This window comes from Varroa destructor, unplaced genomic scaffold (assembly GCF_002443255.2).
Source record: "Varroa destructor unplaced genomic scaffold, Vdes_3.0 BEIS01000005.1, whole genome shotgun sequence".
In the NCBI taxonomy this organism is placed as follows: domain Eukaryota; kingdom Metazoa; phylum Arthropoda; class Arachnida; order Mesostigmata; family Varroidae; genus Varroa; species Varroa destructor.
The window spans coordinates 24,097,302-24,115,209 of record NW_019211458.1 but is presented as its reverse complement, the minus strand read 5'-3'; the positions used below and the strand labels follow the sequence as shown (position 1 = coordinate 24,115,209).

The window sequence follows — 17,908 nt, the reverse complement described above, 5'->3', positions numbered from 1 at the left end:
TATATATTTAGGGTAACATCCCTGAGTTATCCTTGCTAACGTACTCATCGTTTCCGTCCCTATATTCCCAAAAAATCGCTAAAAAAATTGTAACTGTTCCTATAACAATTACAACAACTTTATTATTATCTTGATAACTTTCTGAGAATCCGCAAGAAAACTACCTGAACAGAGAAAATCCATGTATCTCTACGCTCCCACATGCCTACAATGGCTAATTGCTTTTATCGTATAGATTCGAAGGCATAGAAAAACGGAAAGCCATGTTCCATCTCACCGAAAATACAGGAATCCATTTAATGCAATGGGAGTAAAGCGGCACTAGAGAAGGCTTTGGATAGACTGAGTCGATTAATAAATCAAACAGTAACATGCAGGAAGTTTCAGCTTTTTCTTTTTTTATTTCTGCATGTGAAGTGTGCGCGGTTTTAGGGAAGAGAGGATCACATTTCTTCATTGAGGACTTTAGTACTTTAAAAAATCAAAGGAGTCCCAAGCTTGTACGGATTAGGAGTTGGCATCCTCTCTATCCTATCTATCTATATCTATCTGTTTTGCTTTTCTAAGAAACCAGGTAAATTATGTTTATCGGCACCTACCAGTCAGCATCTATTAATTGAAATGCTGAATTTATATGTATTGTACAATTTCGCTGCGTTCAACTACACATTTACATAACGGGTCTAATTTGAAGTTTTTCCCGTGTTTAAAGACCTTTGTATTCGTGTTCTATTTATATAAAAATCGATCTTATTCAAGTGATTTTTGTTCAAGCACGTAAACGTAAGACGTCTAGCGCCATAGCCGTAGATAATTCGTTGTGCTGACAAAGGTGTTTATATCTGTACAGCTAATAAGAATAGCTGGGTTACCGCACATCCCAATCCAATTTTATCCAAATTACCAATTTAACATTTATCTAGCTGTAGCAATAGAATATAAGAATCTATCTTATAACAGTACTTGCGTTCTAAACGCTGAGCACAGAAATACCCCGAATGATAGACGCGGCGCCATCTTAACCCGATAAAACCGAGTCTCTTGAATTTTCAACTACTGAACAAATGTCTAAAGTACTCGCATACCATTATATAGTTGATAATGCTACAGCGGACCGGCAATCGTAGGAGTCCGTCAAATTTCTATCGTTAATAAAAGTACTAATTATATTTCTGCAAATGTTATGTACTAAATTTAAATGTAGAAAAACTCTAGTAGTGTTTTCTAAAGCTTCTACAGTTGGGCATCATTTCTCTTTAAGGTTAATGCACACCTATTTGAATGTGTCGCCATCGTATACGCATGGGAAGAACTAGAGACATAATGTCGTGTTGACAAATCTCGGCGCTGGAAAAAAATTACCATAGAAACTAAAAACCAGGCAAGAGAGCATGACGATCAAGACAAAGAAGACAAGGCTTGGACTGTTCGTATGGTCCCTAACGTTGTACTCACATAATGATTCTGAAGACTTTTTCATAAAGAAGATAGCAGAGGGGTTTATAATAAAAAAAAAAAAAACGGAAACGTTTATCTACGGCCTAAGTTAAATGGAAGTATTGCCTTAATTAAAAATTACATGGAAATATACATATGTTGGTTTTGCCCTTGCAGAAAGTGGACCTGACCAATGAATTGGTAGAGCAGCTGATTACGCAAACAAAAGAAATGCTGCAGCCAAACCCAGCAACCCGCGCGAAGCTGACAGTGAACGCAAGGCTTAGAGGTCCAGGGACCACGGCTGGCGCCACCTCTCATGCCTACCCACAACCAGAAGGTGTTCTCGGAGACACGATGGTCAAATATGGCACCGATCTCGGTGTTGAATCCGCATTCGGAAGAAGTCTCATCGAGACCGGTGAGGCTTTCCTGGCACATACATACTAGAAATGTCGTACACACACATATCCTAATAATGCACACGAGCACGCCTATACCTGAGAATGCAATTTCTAGCCGTCGAAAGCAACGACATAGTTTACGTGTAATGGCTCTAAAATATTTTTGCTCCCCGTATCCTGGTCTGATTCTGATCTGAAATAGCTTTCCTAACAGGTTTACATAATGGGATATATATAGCAAGCTTATTTGAATGTACGCTAGGAATCGTCAAAACATGGTTTTTCTATTTGGAATTTTGCTTATACATCATTTTTCAGTACTGAAATAAACCGAATAAGAGCTAGAAGCTGCACAAAATCCTTGTGATTATGTGGAACTACTTTTCATTACATGAGTCCTAGTAGCTACCGGCTAACGTTTTTATAGCCTTAAATTCTAGCATGCCGAATGTGTAGTAGTTATAGCTGGTCATAATCACTGCAGTAGTAAATTTCCTAATAATCTTCAGTTGTTCTACGACGGTGAACGACGACCGGACAAACTGCAAACGCTTGGCGAATAGGATTTTGTTAGCATCTGTACATCTACATACGCTGCTGATAGTCTTTTCCTCGCTGTTCCGAACCTTTCTATTATACACTTAGCACCGCCGCCAGTAATCGAAGTGGTAAAAGCATCAGCAGGGGTATTCAGACAAAGGGTTTAAGCGCCCCTATTCGACAGTGATGTTGTTTGCTGTGAATGGGTCACGCCTGTTCCACATTCGTTGAATTTTTTCATTAGGTAAAATGAGCGTATCCCATCTGCGGGAAGCCTCACAGGACATCTGTGGCGGCTGACGACTCAGCGAAAAAAAACCTATTATAGCCGTTGGGTCAATGCCGTTCAAAGCAATTTAGTGGATTAGAGAACTACGATATTTTGGTATATTATATACTAAATAAGCCACTTTTCATTGTTTATACATTGATTTGTATTATCAAACCTAATCTCGTTATCGATAGGATGAGTCGACGCTAGGAAGCGTTGCACCATCGATGGCCATGTTCAGAGCTTCAAAGCGATCAAGACGGCGCAGACCTAAATTTGCGGCTGATATTAGTTTTTAATTCTATTTTCTTCCGCCCAAGCAGTAATTAAGGAAGGCATGAGTCCGTGCGTTGTAGTTGAGCCTACAAGATGTACTGTCGATTTGCACTACACACATATTCGAGGCCCTTGAGGCACTGGCGTGTCCTTTTCAGGCAATGTCCTATAATAACAAATTTCTCTGATACTTATTACGCATTTAAACATCATATTGCGCCCGAATCTATTCGGCATTGCCATGTAAATCGTCTACCTGTCGTCGATCTCGTGCTTAATTCTTTTTTGGTGGACGTCATAAACCAATCTGTCCTGGTAAAGTTGATCGTCGTGGCTGGAACGGTTTTGCTATTAAACGTCGCATGGATTAACAGTGTTTTCTTTATATTTAATGTTTTTGTTGCTAGAAGGGTGCATAATCGGGCGGATAAATAGCGCGTTATCTATTTTACTCTAAAGTCTCTGCGGCCACAGCAGCTCGTTCCTATTGGTAATATGCCAGGGTGCTTGTGTCGTCTTCAGCTTTGAAATTTTCGTTCTTAAAACGATTACACCGATAGCAAATGACTGTTGCACTGAAGGCCTCCCTGGCCTGTGTTTTCTCACTCTCAGATTATCTTTACCAGCGCTCTCATTTTCAAGTAACTGTAATTATTAAATGTTAATTTTCTTTTTAAAAGAGTAAAAATAATTGTACAGTTGTCCCTGATTTTCTGATGACACCAAATTAGCATTTAGTCGCAGATAAACAAAAATTAATCCTACCAAATTTCGGCGGTTAATGATGCGTAGTTTAAAAGCCATTCAAATGTCTTAACAACCTCTGACAACGAACTAAAAAGATTCTGTAATCCCCTAGTCACTGCCGTTTCGGTTTATCATTATTTGAGGAACCATTGGTTCTTGTAGGAGGCCTTAATTAATATCCATAGTAGGACAGTGTATACTTAGAATCATCCTGCGAGGTGATTCCCGTGATAATAGAGCTCTAGTAAATCTCACCGATATTACGACAACGGTTCCAGATTCATTGTTTAGCTGGCCGTCGTGTCGAATCGCTCTGGGTGTGACACAGATTGCCGGGCTACCTGATGTAGACGCGGCGGCCTTCGCTCGCCGTGGAATACACAGGTGACTGAGCTGGTGGTCACTCACTTTACAAGGCGGTTGCTCAGTTGATTTCCGCGACAATGAAGTGAGCGAATCTTACAATCGTGTGCCCATGGATACGGAGCTATCGGATTGACAAAAAAGGAATACAGGAATAGACTATATACGGCTGAGCGGATTCAGCTGACGTCAAAGGAGAGAAATTAGTAGTCGCAAAGGACTACAGTAAATCGTCGCGTTTTATGTTAGAACACTCGTACCTAGAAGAGGGGTCCTTTGAGCGTGTCGCCCAGTACTCGAAACGATTTCGCCAGGAAGAGTAGATATGGTTGTTCCTTTGTAGCTTAAGAAGATGATGCATGAAAATATATCGGTTATAAAACTCAAACGGTAAACGAACGGCAATCCAGCATCACCCCAGAGAAAGAGAGGAAGGAGTGAGCAATGGAGGTACCATAAACAAGCACTATTGCCAGGTGCCATAAGATGTGACCATAAGACATGGACGTAAGCGGTCTGAAACAAGAAAGGTTTTTGCACGAGGAGGGGGGCCGAATGCAGGAAATGGACAGACATTGGAAAAGCAACGGAACGTTGGAAATGAAGAAAGTATTCCTGGGATACAATGTCGATATGGTTGATTGAATAAAAACCAAAGTATCCGTCGGGTATATATTTGGTAAAAGAAAATTGTATTAATAGTGTAAAAAGAAAAGAAAAAAAAGTGACTGCCGTTTGTAACCAAGCGTGTAAGGATAATGGACGATGCATTCATGTACGCTTGAGGGTTAGATAGTGTGTGAAGTAATTTTTTTTCGCCTACTTCAGATATATGTTGTGACAGTTGATGAGGTTTCCGTCCGCGTTGGCGAACCAACAAAATAAATAGGGCCGTGCTACTTGAACGACCTTATGCTTTGTTTGCATTGATCGCAATGACCTATAATTATACATAAGTTATAAAGACCGATGGCTCCATCGTATTATGAAAGCACTGGAGAGCCTTTTGCCTTATGTTGGAATACTATCTTTAGTGCTTTGTGAAACTTTTCATCTCCACGTTACCTTTTACAAATACGCACAGGCAATACGTATGCTGCACTGCGGCATTCTGTAACCGTTTCGTTTGTATGGCGCTCCTATTTTATGGGAGCGTCTTAAATTTAGCAGATAGTGTGCTGCTATAAATGGTGCCGTGAATCGATAGCGGCGGGGGATCTAAGGTCACTTCAAGTATCTGTGTTCGCGTGCACGCTTTATTCAGGTAGACCAGAAACTAAGACGTGTTCACCTCCCGGGGAGTCCCGGGGGGGGGGGGGGGGTCAAGCCTGAGTACAGAACGTTAGTAATTAAGCGGGTTGCTGCAATAATGGGTTAAAACTCTTCAACAAGTGATAAATTTAACATTCTGTAACATTTGTTAGTTCGAGGGCATTGCGGCCAGAAGCGGACAGAGTGATAAAGGGCAAAACGTTTTGGGAGGACGTGGCAAGCTGAGGTCGTTGCTGACGATGATAAACATTAGGAACAACAGAACTCGCTGAAGGCGCAGCTATGCCATGTCGTCATAGTACTTTATAGTGTTAAACATTCGTCGGATGCAATAGCGATTGGCTCCGAAGTGCAAACAAATGAAAAAGACGGTGATGGGGCATCGAGAACGCGGTTTTGTGTAATCGGATTTCTTTCGTTGCCGAATTTAATTTTGTGCGAGCCTTTCGGTGAGTGAATGTGGTTTCCATGACGACAGGGGTCAAGTAAAAACGCTTGAGGGTTAGACAGTGTGAGAAGTAATACACGTGATAAAACAATAACAACCAAAGTTATTTGATGTTTGAAAGCACAGATACATATATTCAAAATCTGTTTGTACAGGCATATCAACCTGATCTGTTATATTTGTGAATAATATGCTCGTATGTCGCAAACAGTTGTTGTAATATTAAGACAGCGGCAACTGATATCAGTCATCTTTGCGCTGTGGTCCTTCGCCGTTTGTTTTGTTGTCACTGTAGAGGCTAAAAACGTTTGCCCTAGCACAAACACTCTGTCCACACGTGAAGCATTTTTTTGTGCACGATGGATCGGGTTATCGTAGTTTTCGAAGAAAACGAGGGCATCTTATGTTGGCGGCATTTAGTCGAACCCCTTTTTTGCGGTGTGCATAAGTAACAGGATGGTCAAATCCACTTTTATACACGTTGCCCTTAGCGCTTCATTTGATGATGGCAAGACGCCCTTTAGCGATGTTTGGTCGGCCATTAGCCGTAAACAGGTAAAATATATGGTGGCCCACGTTGCTCAAGCGTGATCCTTCGTAAGCCCATGGTTCTTGCTGTATTTGTTCTACAAAATATATTACCTTTGTCTGTTATCTACTGAGAAACGCGTACAGAACAGTATCTGTTGAGCATAAAATGAACAAACTTACAGAGGGAAAATCCTTTTTTTTAATACCAGCTAACAGTGTTATTCAGAAAGAGGTTTGCTAGTGACATCTAAGGACCCCATTTAGGTTGATCGTTGTTTGTTGTGATTTAAAACTTCAACGAATCGTTACGTCTAACAAATTCGTTGCAGGCGAGTCCCTCCGGCAGCTGGCAGATATTAAGTACTCGTTGGAAGACAATGTCAAACAGAATTTCCTCGAACCGCTAACACAGCTTCAGTCAAAGGATCTCCGGGATGTGATGTTCCACCGTAAGAAGCTTCAAGGCCGACGTCTTGACTACGATTGCAAGAAACGAAAAAGAACAACAGGAGGGCACGTTACCGACGAAGAGATGCGAACTGCCGGAGAGAAGTTTGAGGAAAGCTTCAACCTCGCCTCACAGGTTCGGAACACAGTAACTTAACTCTACTTTGTCCTTACGATTAAATCCTTAGGCTGTATGATTACTGATTGTGAGTATTTGTTTTAAGCTGTGTGATTTCAGCTGTCTAATATGCATCACTGACTATTGAAAGAATAGAACTCGTATGCCTTTGTTTACAACGGTGTAAAAGCCTATGATATTATTCATCTTCCTGCCTGACTTTTAAATGTAAACATTATTATCATTAGGCTGCTTGAACTATTTAGGACGCGTCGCAAAACACTCGTACGTTTGTAGATATGCATTTGCTCTATCATTTCAAGCTATAAGATGAAGTGAAGCAATTCTTTATATGCGTAGCCTTATTTACTGTTAAGCTAAACAGCTCAGCGTACATATAATAGTGTCTGATATTTAGAGCAGTTGTCACGTTCCGTCCCCTGATCCAGCCGCTAGCCATTCTCGGGACAGTAAGCCGAAAGTGATCTGTTGATGCAAGCATGCAAATCTTAGAAAATGAAGGTAGACGCGTGAAACTAAAAGCTATCTGCGCCGTACGGAACTCTCCTACTGCAATCGTAGTTTAGGGCAAGGGGACTGACACACGAGCTAGGAAAGCATATCTTGTTGATTTGCATTTAGCAGCGGACTTTCTCGTGTGTGGCGATCTTTCAGTCAACGAGAGGGATCGACCCTTATTTCTGACGACTACAAGTGAAGATAAATATTTGCTACTATCATTTTTGTACGTTTTGGCACAAGCAGGTGAATTCTTGATTCGTCCAGTCGTACTCCACTACGTGGGTTTCGATCGTCTTTACTAGAGCTATCTCTAAGGGCTACCTGTTCGCTTAAGCCAAAGAAGTACACGTGCAAAAAATTACAGGATATAAGCTCTTTAATATGCAGAGAACAAAGAAAATTAAAGGTCCTAGCTAGAAACCAGTTACCTCCGTTTATTGGCTAATAGTACCTGGTGGTAAGGAGGGCTCTTTACGTCTCAGTTAATACTTCGAACCGTCGCATTGTCGTGTGCAATTCCGATAAGGTGATGCGTAATAAGCATACTTTGCTCACTCTACAAGCTGTTTCCTATACTTTTTATTTTCTTTCGTTGAAATGTTTCCCTTCATTTGTTATCACCAGTAGCCTTAGAAAAAATAATATCGATAATATAAAATAATTATATATTATTATAAGTTATATTTCCTGGGTTTGATGGCAAACAATTCGCAATGACCACAGGCTTCGAGGGTCGCTTTCCTCTCGTCAACTTTTCCCTTTATGCCGGTAAACGTGATCGTATGAAGGCCCGTCATGGCCTGCACATTTCATCCAAGTCTATGTGATGACACCGGTGTCACTCCTCAACAAACGAGCTTCGTAACGGCCGGAAAACCCTTGAAATTTGACCTGTGACTGAATGACGTCACGCGACTGCTAGGACTGTTCAAAGCCCCTTTTTATTTCGAACAGAATCTGCGTTATTTTTGACGATCTTGCAACTCTGCCGGGCAGTCGAAAAGAAAGCCGACCAAACATAACTGGCAATCGTGGTTTCTAGACAGCTGAGGTATAGTAAAAAGAAGCGCAATTTATCCCACAGAAAAAAACGAGAAGTTAAGGGACAGAACATTTCAGGTAAGTTTATATTAAGAGCAGTATTTAGCAGTAGTATATTTCAAGCACTAACTTCTCACTCGTTGGACCCCTGAAGCCTGTGGCTACTTGTGTGTGAACTCTCGTGCGAAGATCTTTGGCAATAAAATTTTTAGTAAATGCGAGCCAGGCTCAGTGGTCGCTACAAGTAAGCCTTCTATATCGTCAAGATGCATCAGAGTTTTTGAGTAACGATCATTGCTGTGCATTATAGTTACATATGGCAGGCATTCGTGCATATTTTTATATCATCCTGCCATTTCTTCACTTTTGTTTAATTGGCCTGGAATTATAGTTAAATATAGGTATTAAAAAAAGGACGTAACCTGGACATTTCACAACATATTAATTATATACCGGTACATACCGGAATCGTACTATAAAAAGCGTCATGACGTAAATGCCCTAAAAGATTATCTAACCAGTTATTCAATTTAATGAGTACGTGGTTTCCGAAATGAAAAAAGCGTCTAAGGTGGACTTCTTGTGTTAGCAGACATTTCCTGATAGCTCTGGTGTCATGCAGTTGAATCACGATTGAAAATAGGTTCAGGTGTTACAAATAAATTTATTATATCTTCAGATACACCGTAGTTTATATCGTACGTATCGAATTATATTAGGTAAATGAGATTTACTGAGTTTAGCCGATCTAAGAGGAGGAGTGCATCGCTTAACAGTTGCATAAAAGATCGGAGAGGCGTCACTGCAGTGTACAACAATTACTGAGTGTTCTCTGAAGACGCAATTAACCCCCTAATTAGGGTGAAAATTCATTAACGGAGTCAATTAGATTCTCGACGGACCAAGTCATCCGTGTTTTCCCCAGACCTCAGCTACCGCAGCCGAAAGCCTATCCAGGCGATTCGGGATTCGTCGATGATGGAAAAGCGAGAAGCGCGTGCCTGATCAACCCTCTATGTCGTATATGACGACTCGATCATCGACATCATTATCATCGCCGTCAACAATTAGTATCAAGTAATCACTTGTATGTATAGGTGTCTGTCACCTTTCTACATGACTGGCTCTTGGCGACGACGGAGGCATTGTCAGGGTCTTCGGTTTAACTAGACTGATTCACGCCGCCTGAGGGACCTCACCAGGAAAACCGTCAAAGTAAACGGTACTCTTAAAGCGGAAGCGCGAAAAAAAGCGAGGTCCTTTGTCTAGCTATAGCAGCAACGGTAATAGCATAATTGGCTATCAGAGGCAATGCAAAAATAGCACCGCCATAAAGATGGGTATTCATAGTGTTCTCGCTATCGTTCGAAGAAGACTCTATTTGGATTGTTACCATGATTCAATAAAAGTGGCCTAAGTCGCGACAGATTGGGATCCGAGTTCAGCTGCGCATAGAGTCCAATATAAAAATAGTACGTGTCTGTCTCATAATACAAAACTAGATCATTTCTCAGTATCAGCAGTGAAATCTTACACGTTGAACACGACCTTTTTACAAGGCCTTACAAACTATTCAAGGTGTAAATATGTATACGTATATATATCTGGGGTACCCAGATAAACTGTTCATATGTGGTGGCGCACATATTTCTGCGGTCTGAATTTACGATTGTTTTTAGTTAATTTGACTTTTAAAGCAAACATACGGGGTGGTATATTGTCAGTAAAAGCAAAATAATTTTCTTCTCCTATATCCAATGGCTTCCATAACTATTAGACGGGACCTATACGAAACCACTGAATGTATTTCTCTAGTAGCATTTCTCTCATTAGAAATAGCTGTGTTCATTGTATAAATTAGTATGAGTGAAAATAGTGAACACCTTAGGCGAAACGGGTCAAGACAACAAACTATCCAATCCTCATTCTTTTACTTCCTTTTTGTTTTGCTGTGAATTGAAGCTGTCTGTTGACAAGGTTGCTCCTTTTATCTCTTTTACAGCATGCACAATAGCCTTCCAGATTGCCCTTAATGGGTGGACTTCAAGAGTTCGCAGACTGTTCTTAAACATCACCTGCATTTTTGTTCTTTTCGTCAACAAAGGAGGAGGACTACAATAAACTTCAAGCAAAAATAGCTACAACACAGCTGAGTTTTACGTAATTTTGTGTATCAACCGTTATAAACATGTCGGTGTAAGCTGGTCACTAGTTGTTCAATTGTGACTGTATAAATGAAAAATACTGCAATCAGCATAATAGCCATGTTTACTCCTCAGGCCCTTTGGCGCCCGGCATTGCCATTTGGACGAATTAAAGGAAGCAACCGGCTACAAGCTAGCCCCTTCTGGCTCTTTCGTTCTTGCCCTGTCAATGAGGTGTTATGAAGACCAGAGTATGTTAGTGGGGTGAAGTTGTGAAACTGGGTACTAAAAGTTGTAGCAGTTGCATAGTTCGCCCATTACACGACTGCTAGCAGGCGACGCTGACGACAGCGGTGAGTGCAAATCGATGATGACTCTTGTATTGCATCTGAAGACCGCACTTTCGAAACTTTGCTTGTGTCCGCTTGCACACGGGGATAACCTATGCTAGTTAGCGTCAGCTTGCCAGGTATCCTTATTTAGGGGTCTGACCAGAAAGATTACTAACCAGTAGCAGGCGACGACGCAGAGGTTTAGCAAGTGAGATCCTGTTCACTGGTACATCTGCTATTCTGCGAGTGTGCTGATTTCATCGAGGGGGTAACGGACCGGCAGGACCCCGTCTGTGGGGTATAGATGGCTACGTAGAACAATTTTCCGAGTTGAATGAGTCAAGGGAGCGGGTGTACAACGTGAGCTGCCGGTTGCTGCTATGGGTTTTTCTTGTATGTATGAATATGGGATAGGTACGATAACAAGAAGAAGAGAAAACGATGCTTAAATATAAGTTTGCATGGCTGCGCCAAACAGAATGGGAGAGACATGAGGGACGGAAATGGGTATAAAAAAAACAGTTATGCGTCGACGCTTGTAGAGACGAGACAGTTTTATACATGTCTGTATAGATAGATATATACCTTATGGTACGTGGCGTACTTTTGTGTCTGCTAGCTTGATGGAAACAAGATGAATACATAAACGAATGCACTTGCTCCTATTCCCTATGAAGAGCTGTCCCATGACACTGTCATAATGCTGCTATAGAAGTCGGTAGACAACAGCAGTTGTGTGAGGTTACATAGCTATCTGCTAGCGTGGAGTGATATATAGGAAATCAAGCACTCCTCTTTTAGCTAAGTAATACAGATCCGTTAAAATGAACGTTATTATTTCATTATCAAATCAGCGTGCTAAAAGGGAGTGGCGCTTGGTACACTTATCTGGTTATGTGGTCAAATGTGTTGTCCTTTGCAATGTATAAAGACAACAATTTTAAGGGTCAGTTCTAAGGGCGAGAGACAAACCTAGTCAACTTGCCTGCATGCTCTTAATGACTTTCATCTTTGTTATATGAAAAGTGTAAGATATAGCCTGAGAATATATGATGTTACCGGCTCCGATATCACATGCCGTTCTATCAAGGCTGCCATTTTGGTAGAGGTCCTAGGATGGCCGTTATAATAATCAATTGCCACTGTTTACCGCGTCGTGTGTATAGATATCTAAAGTGAACTACTTTTATTTGCATTGCTCTCTGATTTTGTTCGAACAGCACGGATTGAGCCCGCTTCTGGCTCACTGAATCCCGTTTATAAGTGGGGCATGCCACGGCGTGAAACCTCATCAGAATTCATGGTATCGAATTTTTTTTTCTTTCCATTAGATATGCTCAGCGGAAATCAGTGTGCCGATAATAATACGACTTCACACTGGGTAGCGAATTCACGACCGTAACGTTTTTGGATTATAGTCACAAGACAGTATCCATTTCCAAAAACCAGGCCGCTGGTACGCGGAAAAAACGCGAACTTTGCAAAGAAAATGTGACGGATATGAGTTGTATGAACACCAACATCTGAGACGAGTTATTTTCTAAGGGCTCTTACGTGTTTATATTTAGGGATAGAATCATGATAGCTTGAATGTTAAGTGGGGTATAGATTTAAGATTTTCGCTGTAATTCGATGAGTCTAAATAGTTGCCTTTTTTAGGACAGAGGCAAATTTAGAAATGGTTAATTGAACCTTAAAGTGCGAGGTAATACTAAGGACCTTCAATAGACGCAAAAGCAAATCATCAGTGAAAATAATGTATATGTAATAGTCAGATAATGTTAAACAATTTCGGAAGCAATCGGAAAATTACAAATTAAGTAATTTCCGAAACAAAGAAATTCGTACCGCTTGACAGATAAAGAACCCGTATTTATTGCGGTCTGGTATTACAGGAATGCAATATAATGTTCCCTGATCTTGTTCTTCCTTATTTACTCCTTGTTCCTACTTATCAAGATATACCTAAACATAAACAAAGCGACAGTTTATCAATATAATATCATTTGTCATAACCAATTATGCGGCGCATCTTCAAAGGGTGATTATAACTTACCTATGTAGAGTTTTGGTTTGCTCAGTCCTTGAAGCCAGCCATCTTTCGTTGAAACAATATCGCGCGACTTCTCAATAATTCATTCGATCCAACGTTCTATAGCATTTGTCATAGACTGTACCTATCCAACATCCATCAGAGTCCTTTTTCCTTAGAGGTTGAACTCCGGTCTGACCCCGAACTGAGCTGAATAGAAGCCTGTACGTTTGACGAACAGCGTCTCAAGCGCCATGGCCTAAGAAGATCGCGGCCAGTGCAATCGCTAGTCAAAACGATGCAACTGTCTGATTTGTATTTTTGCGTCATCAACGTGACGGCGACATTCCCAGCTCAATGCTTATGTTTTTACTTGATATTTCATAGTATCATAAACAACAGTAGCAGAGTCGATTTAAAAACATTATTTTTAAAGCTGTACTAAGGAGAGTGCTTATCATTTAGCCGACATGGTGTTGACTGAGGCATGGTCGATATGGTCGACGAACAAGTGGCACTCTATGAGCACGGGTGGTCAACACCGGAACGGAAGCCTCGGTGTCAATAGACAGACTTTACAGATCTCCTATAGCAAGTTAAAATTTGGGGGAACATTTGTTTCAATGCAAGGTTAATCTAAATAGCCCAAAACACGCTACGCAAGACAAACAAGATGGACAAATTAAAAAGCGATTATTTGCCGCCGGACTGTTCGGTATTGGAGAACTACTGAATTATAGCCATATAAATTGTATTTCCAAAGTACTGTCTAGACATCATATTTCAGTGGTCCCTTTTACCCCATTAGCTCCATAAGAACAAGCATGCTTCGCAGCGGTCACATTGCTACACGTCTACTAATAGACAGGTACAATGCAACATGTAGCGTAACATAATCTATTACATTTTACAAAATGTTAGTTTTTTAATTTACCATATTATATTGCTACATATGAAAGATGCTGTTTAGCGCGCGGATTCACACTTGGTGAAGCATAGAATTTCTCGCCTCATTTCAACCTCGAAAAGGTTGACATAAATCTGGCCATCTTGTCAGCGGCACGAGAGAACCAGCAATATGCTTTTCGTTTTCTACTTGGCAAATGGTTATCTCCTGATCGGTTCATTTTATTTACTAGACACTCATTGAGTTCGCTTGTACCCCGTTTTCCTCATGAGACCGATACGTTGGTTATTGAGCCCTTGAAGCATTCGCGTGTATGGGTTAGTATTAAAGAATTCTTCTCCAAGCGTCCATCAGGATGATATTTCGGACGGTCAACTAAGTAGGCCTGCTGGCTTTTTGAATATTTCCGTTCTATCCTAGTATAGTTATTAAGAAATTCAAATGGCTTTGTTCTACTATATTAATTTTTATACTTTCTGGTAGATATGCCTGAATTCTTTCAAGTAGCCTGAATATTAAATGCTATCTATACATATATTATATGTATAATATATATATGTATGTATATAATATAAGTCTTTACTAAAACATTTTTCTCTGGTAGAGAGCGTAGGAGTTAGATGAAGCGATTAGAAAGGTGCATTTGCGAATGCGGCCGCCTTTGAGGTCCCAACAAAATCTATTCTCTGGCTTGAGCCCCAATGGACCCTAGGTACAGGTAGAGATGCCAGCCTTGCAGATTAAGTAGAAACAGGCTGATATTAAAATGACTATAGTGTGAATCGTTTCGTTATAATGAGAAGTGCTACTCTTCGCGGGCGCAGAACGCAGATCAAGATCAAGGGAAACTGCCCAGTGCCATACAGGATATGTAGAAAAGCTGGTGTAGTTACCGCCTTTTCAGTCAGCGGTCAGTGCTTTTCGGGACTGGACAGACACGTGCGTAAGGGAACTGATTCATTAAAATGTCATGGTACTAAGACAAAAAGCCAAGCTTGGTTGCAGGAATATGGCTAAGCTGGTATCCCAGAAGAAAAATAGAAAGCTTGTGCCGTAAGCCAGTTTTGCTAAAATTGCGTGCACGTGTATCCGACAGGACTATTAGGAACTGAGAGGGATTTCCGTACTGATATGAATCAACTTGAGATATTTAGAAAGTTTCATGAATAGGGGATATCAAGCATAATTGAAGCAATCAGCTCCGTGCTGTTTTTTGAACGGGTACATGACCTGACACGAATTTAATTAAGTCAAATCCACACTGAAATTTACCTTACAAATACCTTAATATGGAAAACGCCAGCTTTGGAGATGTAGGTGTGTTTTCCTTTGGTGATGTAGGTGTAGATGAGATTTGTTCATAGAAATAAGCTGCTTTATTTTTGTTTTTGATACCGAAACAAAATATTACGAGAGGGCGTAATGTTGTCCTTTGGGTGATACGAGAAACTCTAATTGATTAATCGATCGTGCCTGACCAAAGACCTTTGCTTTGACTTTCAGGGAATGTTCAACCTTCTGGAGAATGACGTGGAACAGGTGTCCCAGCTCTGTGCACTCATGGAAGCGTTCAGTGATTACTACCAGCAATGTGCCGAAACTCTGGCGCAACTCACTGATAGACTCCAAGACTTGCGGCACGAGGCTTCGGCCAAAACGCGCGGCTCATTTGAACCCAAGAAGCTGCCAGATCTTGATCCAACTCCTCTTGACGCTAGTGCGTACCCACCCAATACCCATTCTCTGCCAATCGGTATTTTATTATATCTTTTAATATGTTTATAGCAGAGTTTCTTTATCTGTATATTTTTTGTTATCTACTATGAACGTTGAGCGATTTCGAAATCCTATCAATGGAAAATGCGTAATGGTGTCATTAGAGTAACTACAAGCGGACAATGTAATTTATTTTACCTGGTGGGCACACATCTCGGCTTTATTAAATTTATCCGTCGTGTCAGCTGGATAGATGTTATGCCAATTCTCGTGAGCTGACTTCCCATATGTTAAGGAGGAGACGCGTCTCATACTCAAACAGCATGCGAACAAAAGTTTTTAGAAAATACTTTTTTCCTAAATGGGATAAAGGTATGATTCTTCTACTATATTAGCAACTGAAAAAAAAAAAACATTTACGAAGTACGAAAAACCTCGTTTAGGGTTATAGTTCTTTCTCGCAATCCGTACACCGTTTCGTCGTTATCTGAAGTTTTTGGCCGAAAGCCAACTGGGTGCTCAAATCGCCTAGTAAAAACTACGTCGTTGAGGCCGGTGTAGCTTAGGTTTCGTCCGGTCTTAAAGTAAAGGATATTTCGAAAATGCAAGCGTGTCACAATGACTCGGTGCTAGGGCCCTGGAAGAACTGTTTCGGTTCGTCCGTGTGAAAGAATGGTACTTTGAATATAACAGCATTTTATGTAGTTGTAGCTTTACATATAAGTGGCAAGTTTGACTTTTTTTTCTATGAATACCTATCGGAATGTAGCATTCCTTACGAACCTTAAGGGAGGAAATAGCTTTTGTCTCGTTTGCCCACTATGACCATACTTATATAAAATTTGTTGGCCATCGGCGACGTTTACCAAAGAAATGACCACCAAATAACTATATTATATATAGAGTTAATGGCACTGCTGGATAAAACGTTGTGTCATAAGATAGGAATATTCAGCAGGGGACCACGATCCCAACGGGTTTGGCTCCATTGTGGCTCTCGCCAAGTGACTGACCGGGTATGACTGAATGGAAATCCGTTTCTTCGACGTAAACATCTACACGTATGGAAAGGACACTGCATTTTTCCATATGATAAAATCACAGCAGGAAACAGTGAATTTTCAATTGGTGATGTGACCGTTTGTTGGTTATCGAATCGGCCAAAGAACGAAAACGCAACACTGTCAATTAATTAGTTGGCTAATTTAAGAAAACGTTTTGACAATTTGTCTATTAATTTGGATATTTTCACATACAGGTCACGGTTGGTAACACGAAAACAATGAGACTTCTTCCTTAATTCAGTAGCTTAGCTGCTGTTGAGTTTCTGATAGAAATACGCCGTTTAGTAGACGCCGGCAGGTCCAGCGCCAAGATCGAAGCATATCAGCGTATCAAAAAACGCGCTTTCTAAGCCTGTGCCTCCTCGGCAGTCATAGCACTTTGTAAAGCGCCATAATTAGGTATAGCTCGGGCAATAAGCACATGCATTCAGTAGTAGCAGCGGCAGCGGCAGAGAAATGAAGCTGAACGAAATGAGGCAAAGGAAACAAAGGACATAAAATAAGTTCTCCTAAAACGTGATGTTTGTGTCTATTTGTCCAAGCCCCTATACCGTACGTGTGATATGTACGCATCTTAGTCTGGTTCTACTGTTAATTCCGTGCGAAACCCTGAATAACCCCAACCCCACTTTATCTTTCTCTTTTTTTGTTTGGATTTCGTTACGTACTGTGATGATACTTCTAGGGGGGCGCAGTCTATCATCCTACCATAACGCTACATTTGCCGCGGCCGAGAGCTGTAAGGAAACTGCAAATAAGTTAGCGTTTGTAATTGATATAGCGTGTAGCAGCGCCAGTAGTTAAAGTCAGTCTGGACTAGAGAAGTTGTTTAACGTAAAAATATAGAACGCAAGTACGACTATCATTACGAATGCCACTACGCTATGCCTATGGCTAAACAATTACAGGCATCACCACCATAGCTATTCCTATAGTGATGAAGTGAATGTGCGCAGCTTTTCATTTTGAGCCTTCGTAGCGAAACGAATAGGTAAGAAAAAGCTCGCGTTTGTCACTACCGCATTATCTCTTATACTTCAGATGGTTTAGCGGGAACAGATACAGTTTCAGTAAAGGGAAACAGTTCTGTAGAGCAGTGTAGTAGTAGTAGTAGTAGTAGTAGTATTGATCTGCATTGTGGAAATTCGCTAGCAGGCTGGCCAACTGTAGGTAGCCGATAATCATTGATTCGCTCTGTCATTAGTACATGAATAATGTTAATTGGTATCGGCACGGGTGCGCTACCCCCCCCCCCCCCCTAAAGAAGAACTTCATACATTCGACACTACAATGTTA

General features: G+C 40.9%; 1 protein-coding gene across 8 annotated transcripts in view; it reads left to right on the top strand.

The window, feature by feature from the left end:
* The window catches only part of EndoA (SH3 domain containing GRB2 like, endophilin-A), a 56,245-nt gene that overhangs the window by 30,615 nt on the left and 7,722 nt on the right, over positions 1–17,908 (top strand). For 6 of the 8 annotated variants that reach the window (XM_086990594.1, XM_086990591.1, XM_086990590.1 and 3 more), the window contains 3 exons: positions 1,615–1,858; positions 6,619–6,872; positions 15,336–15,585. In XM_086990594.1, the coding sequence (XP_086846720.1) occupies positions 1,615–1,858; positions 6,619–6,872; positions 15,336–15,585 (748 nt within the window). The remainder of the gene's footprint in view (positions 1–1,614; positions 1,859–6,618; positions 6,873–15,335; positions 15,586–17,908) is intronic. The other 2 variants (XM_086990593.1, XM_086990596.1) reach the window with 1 other exon arrangement.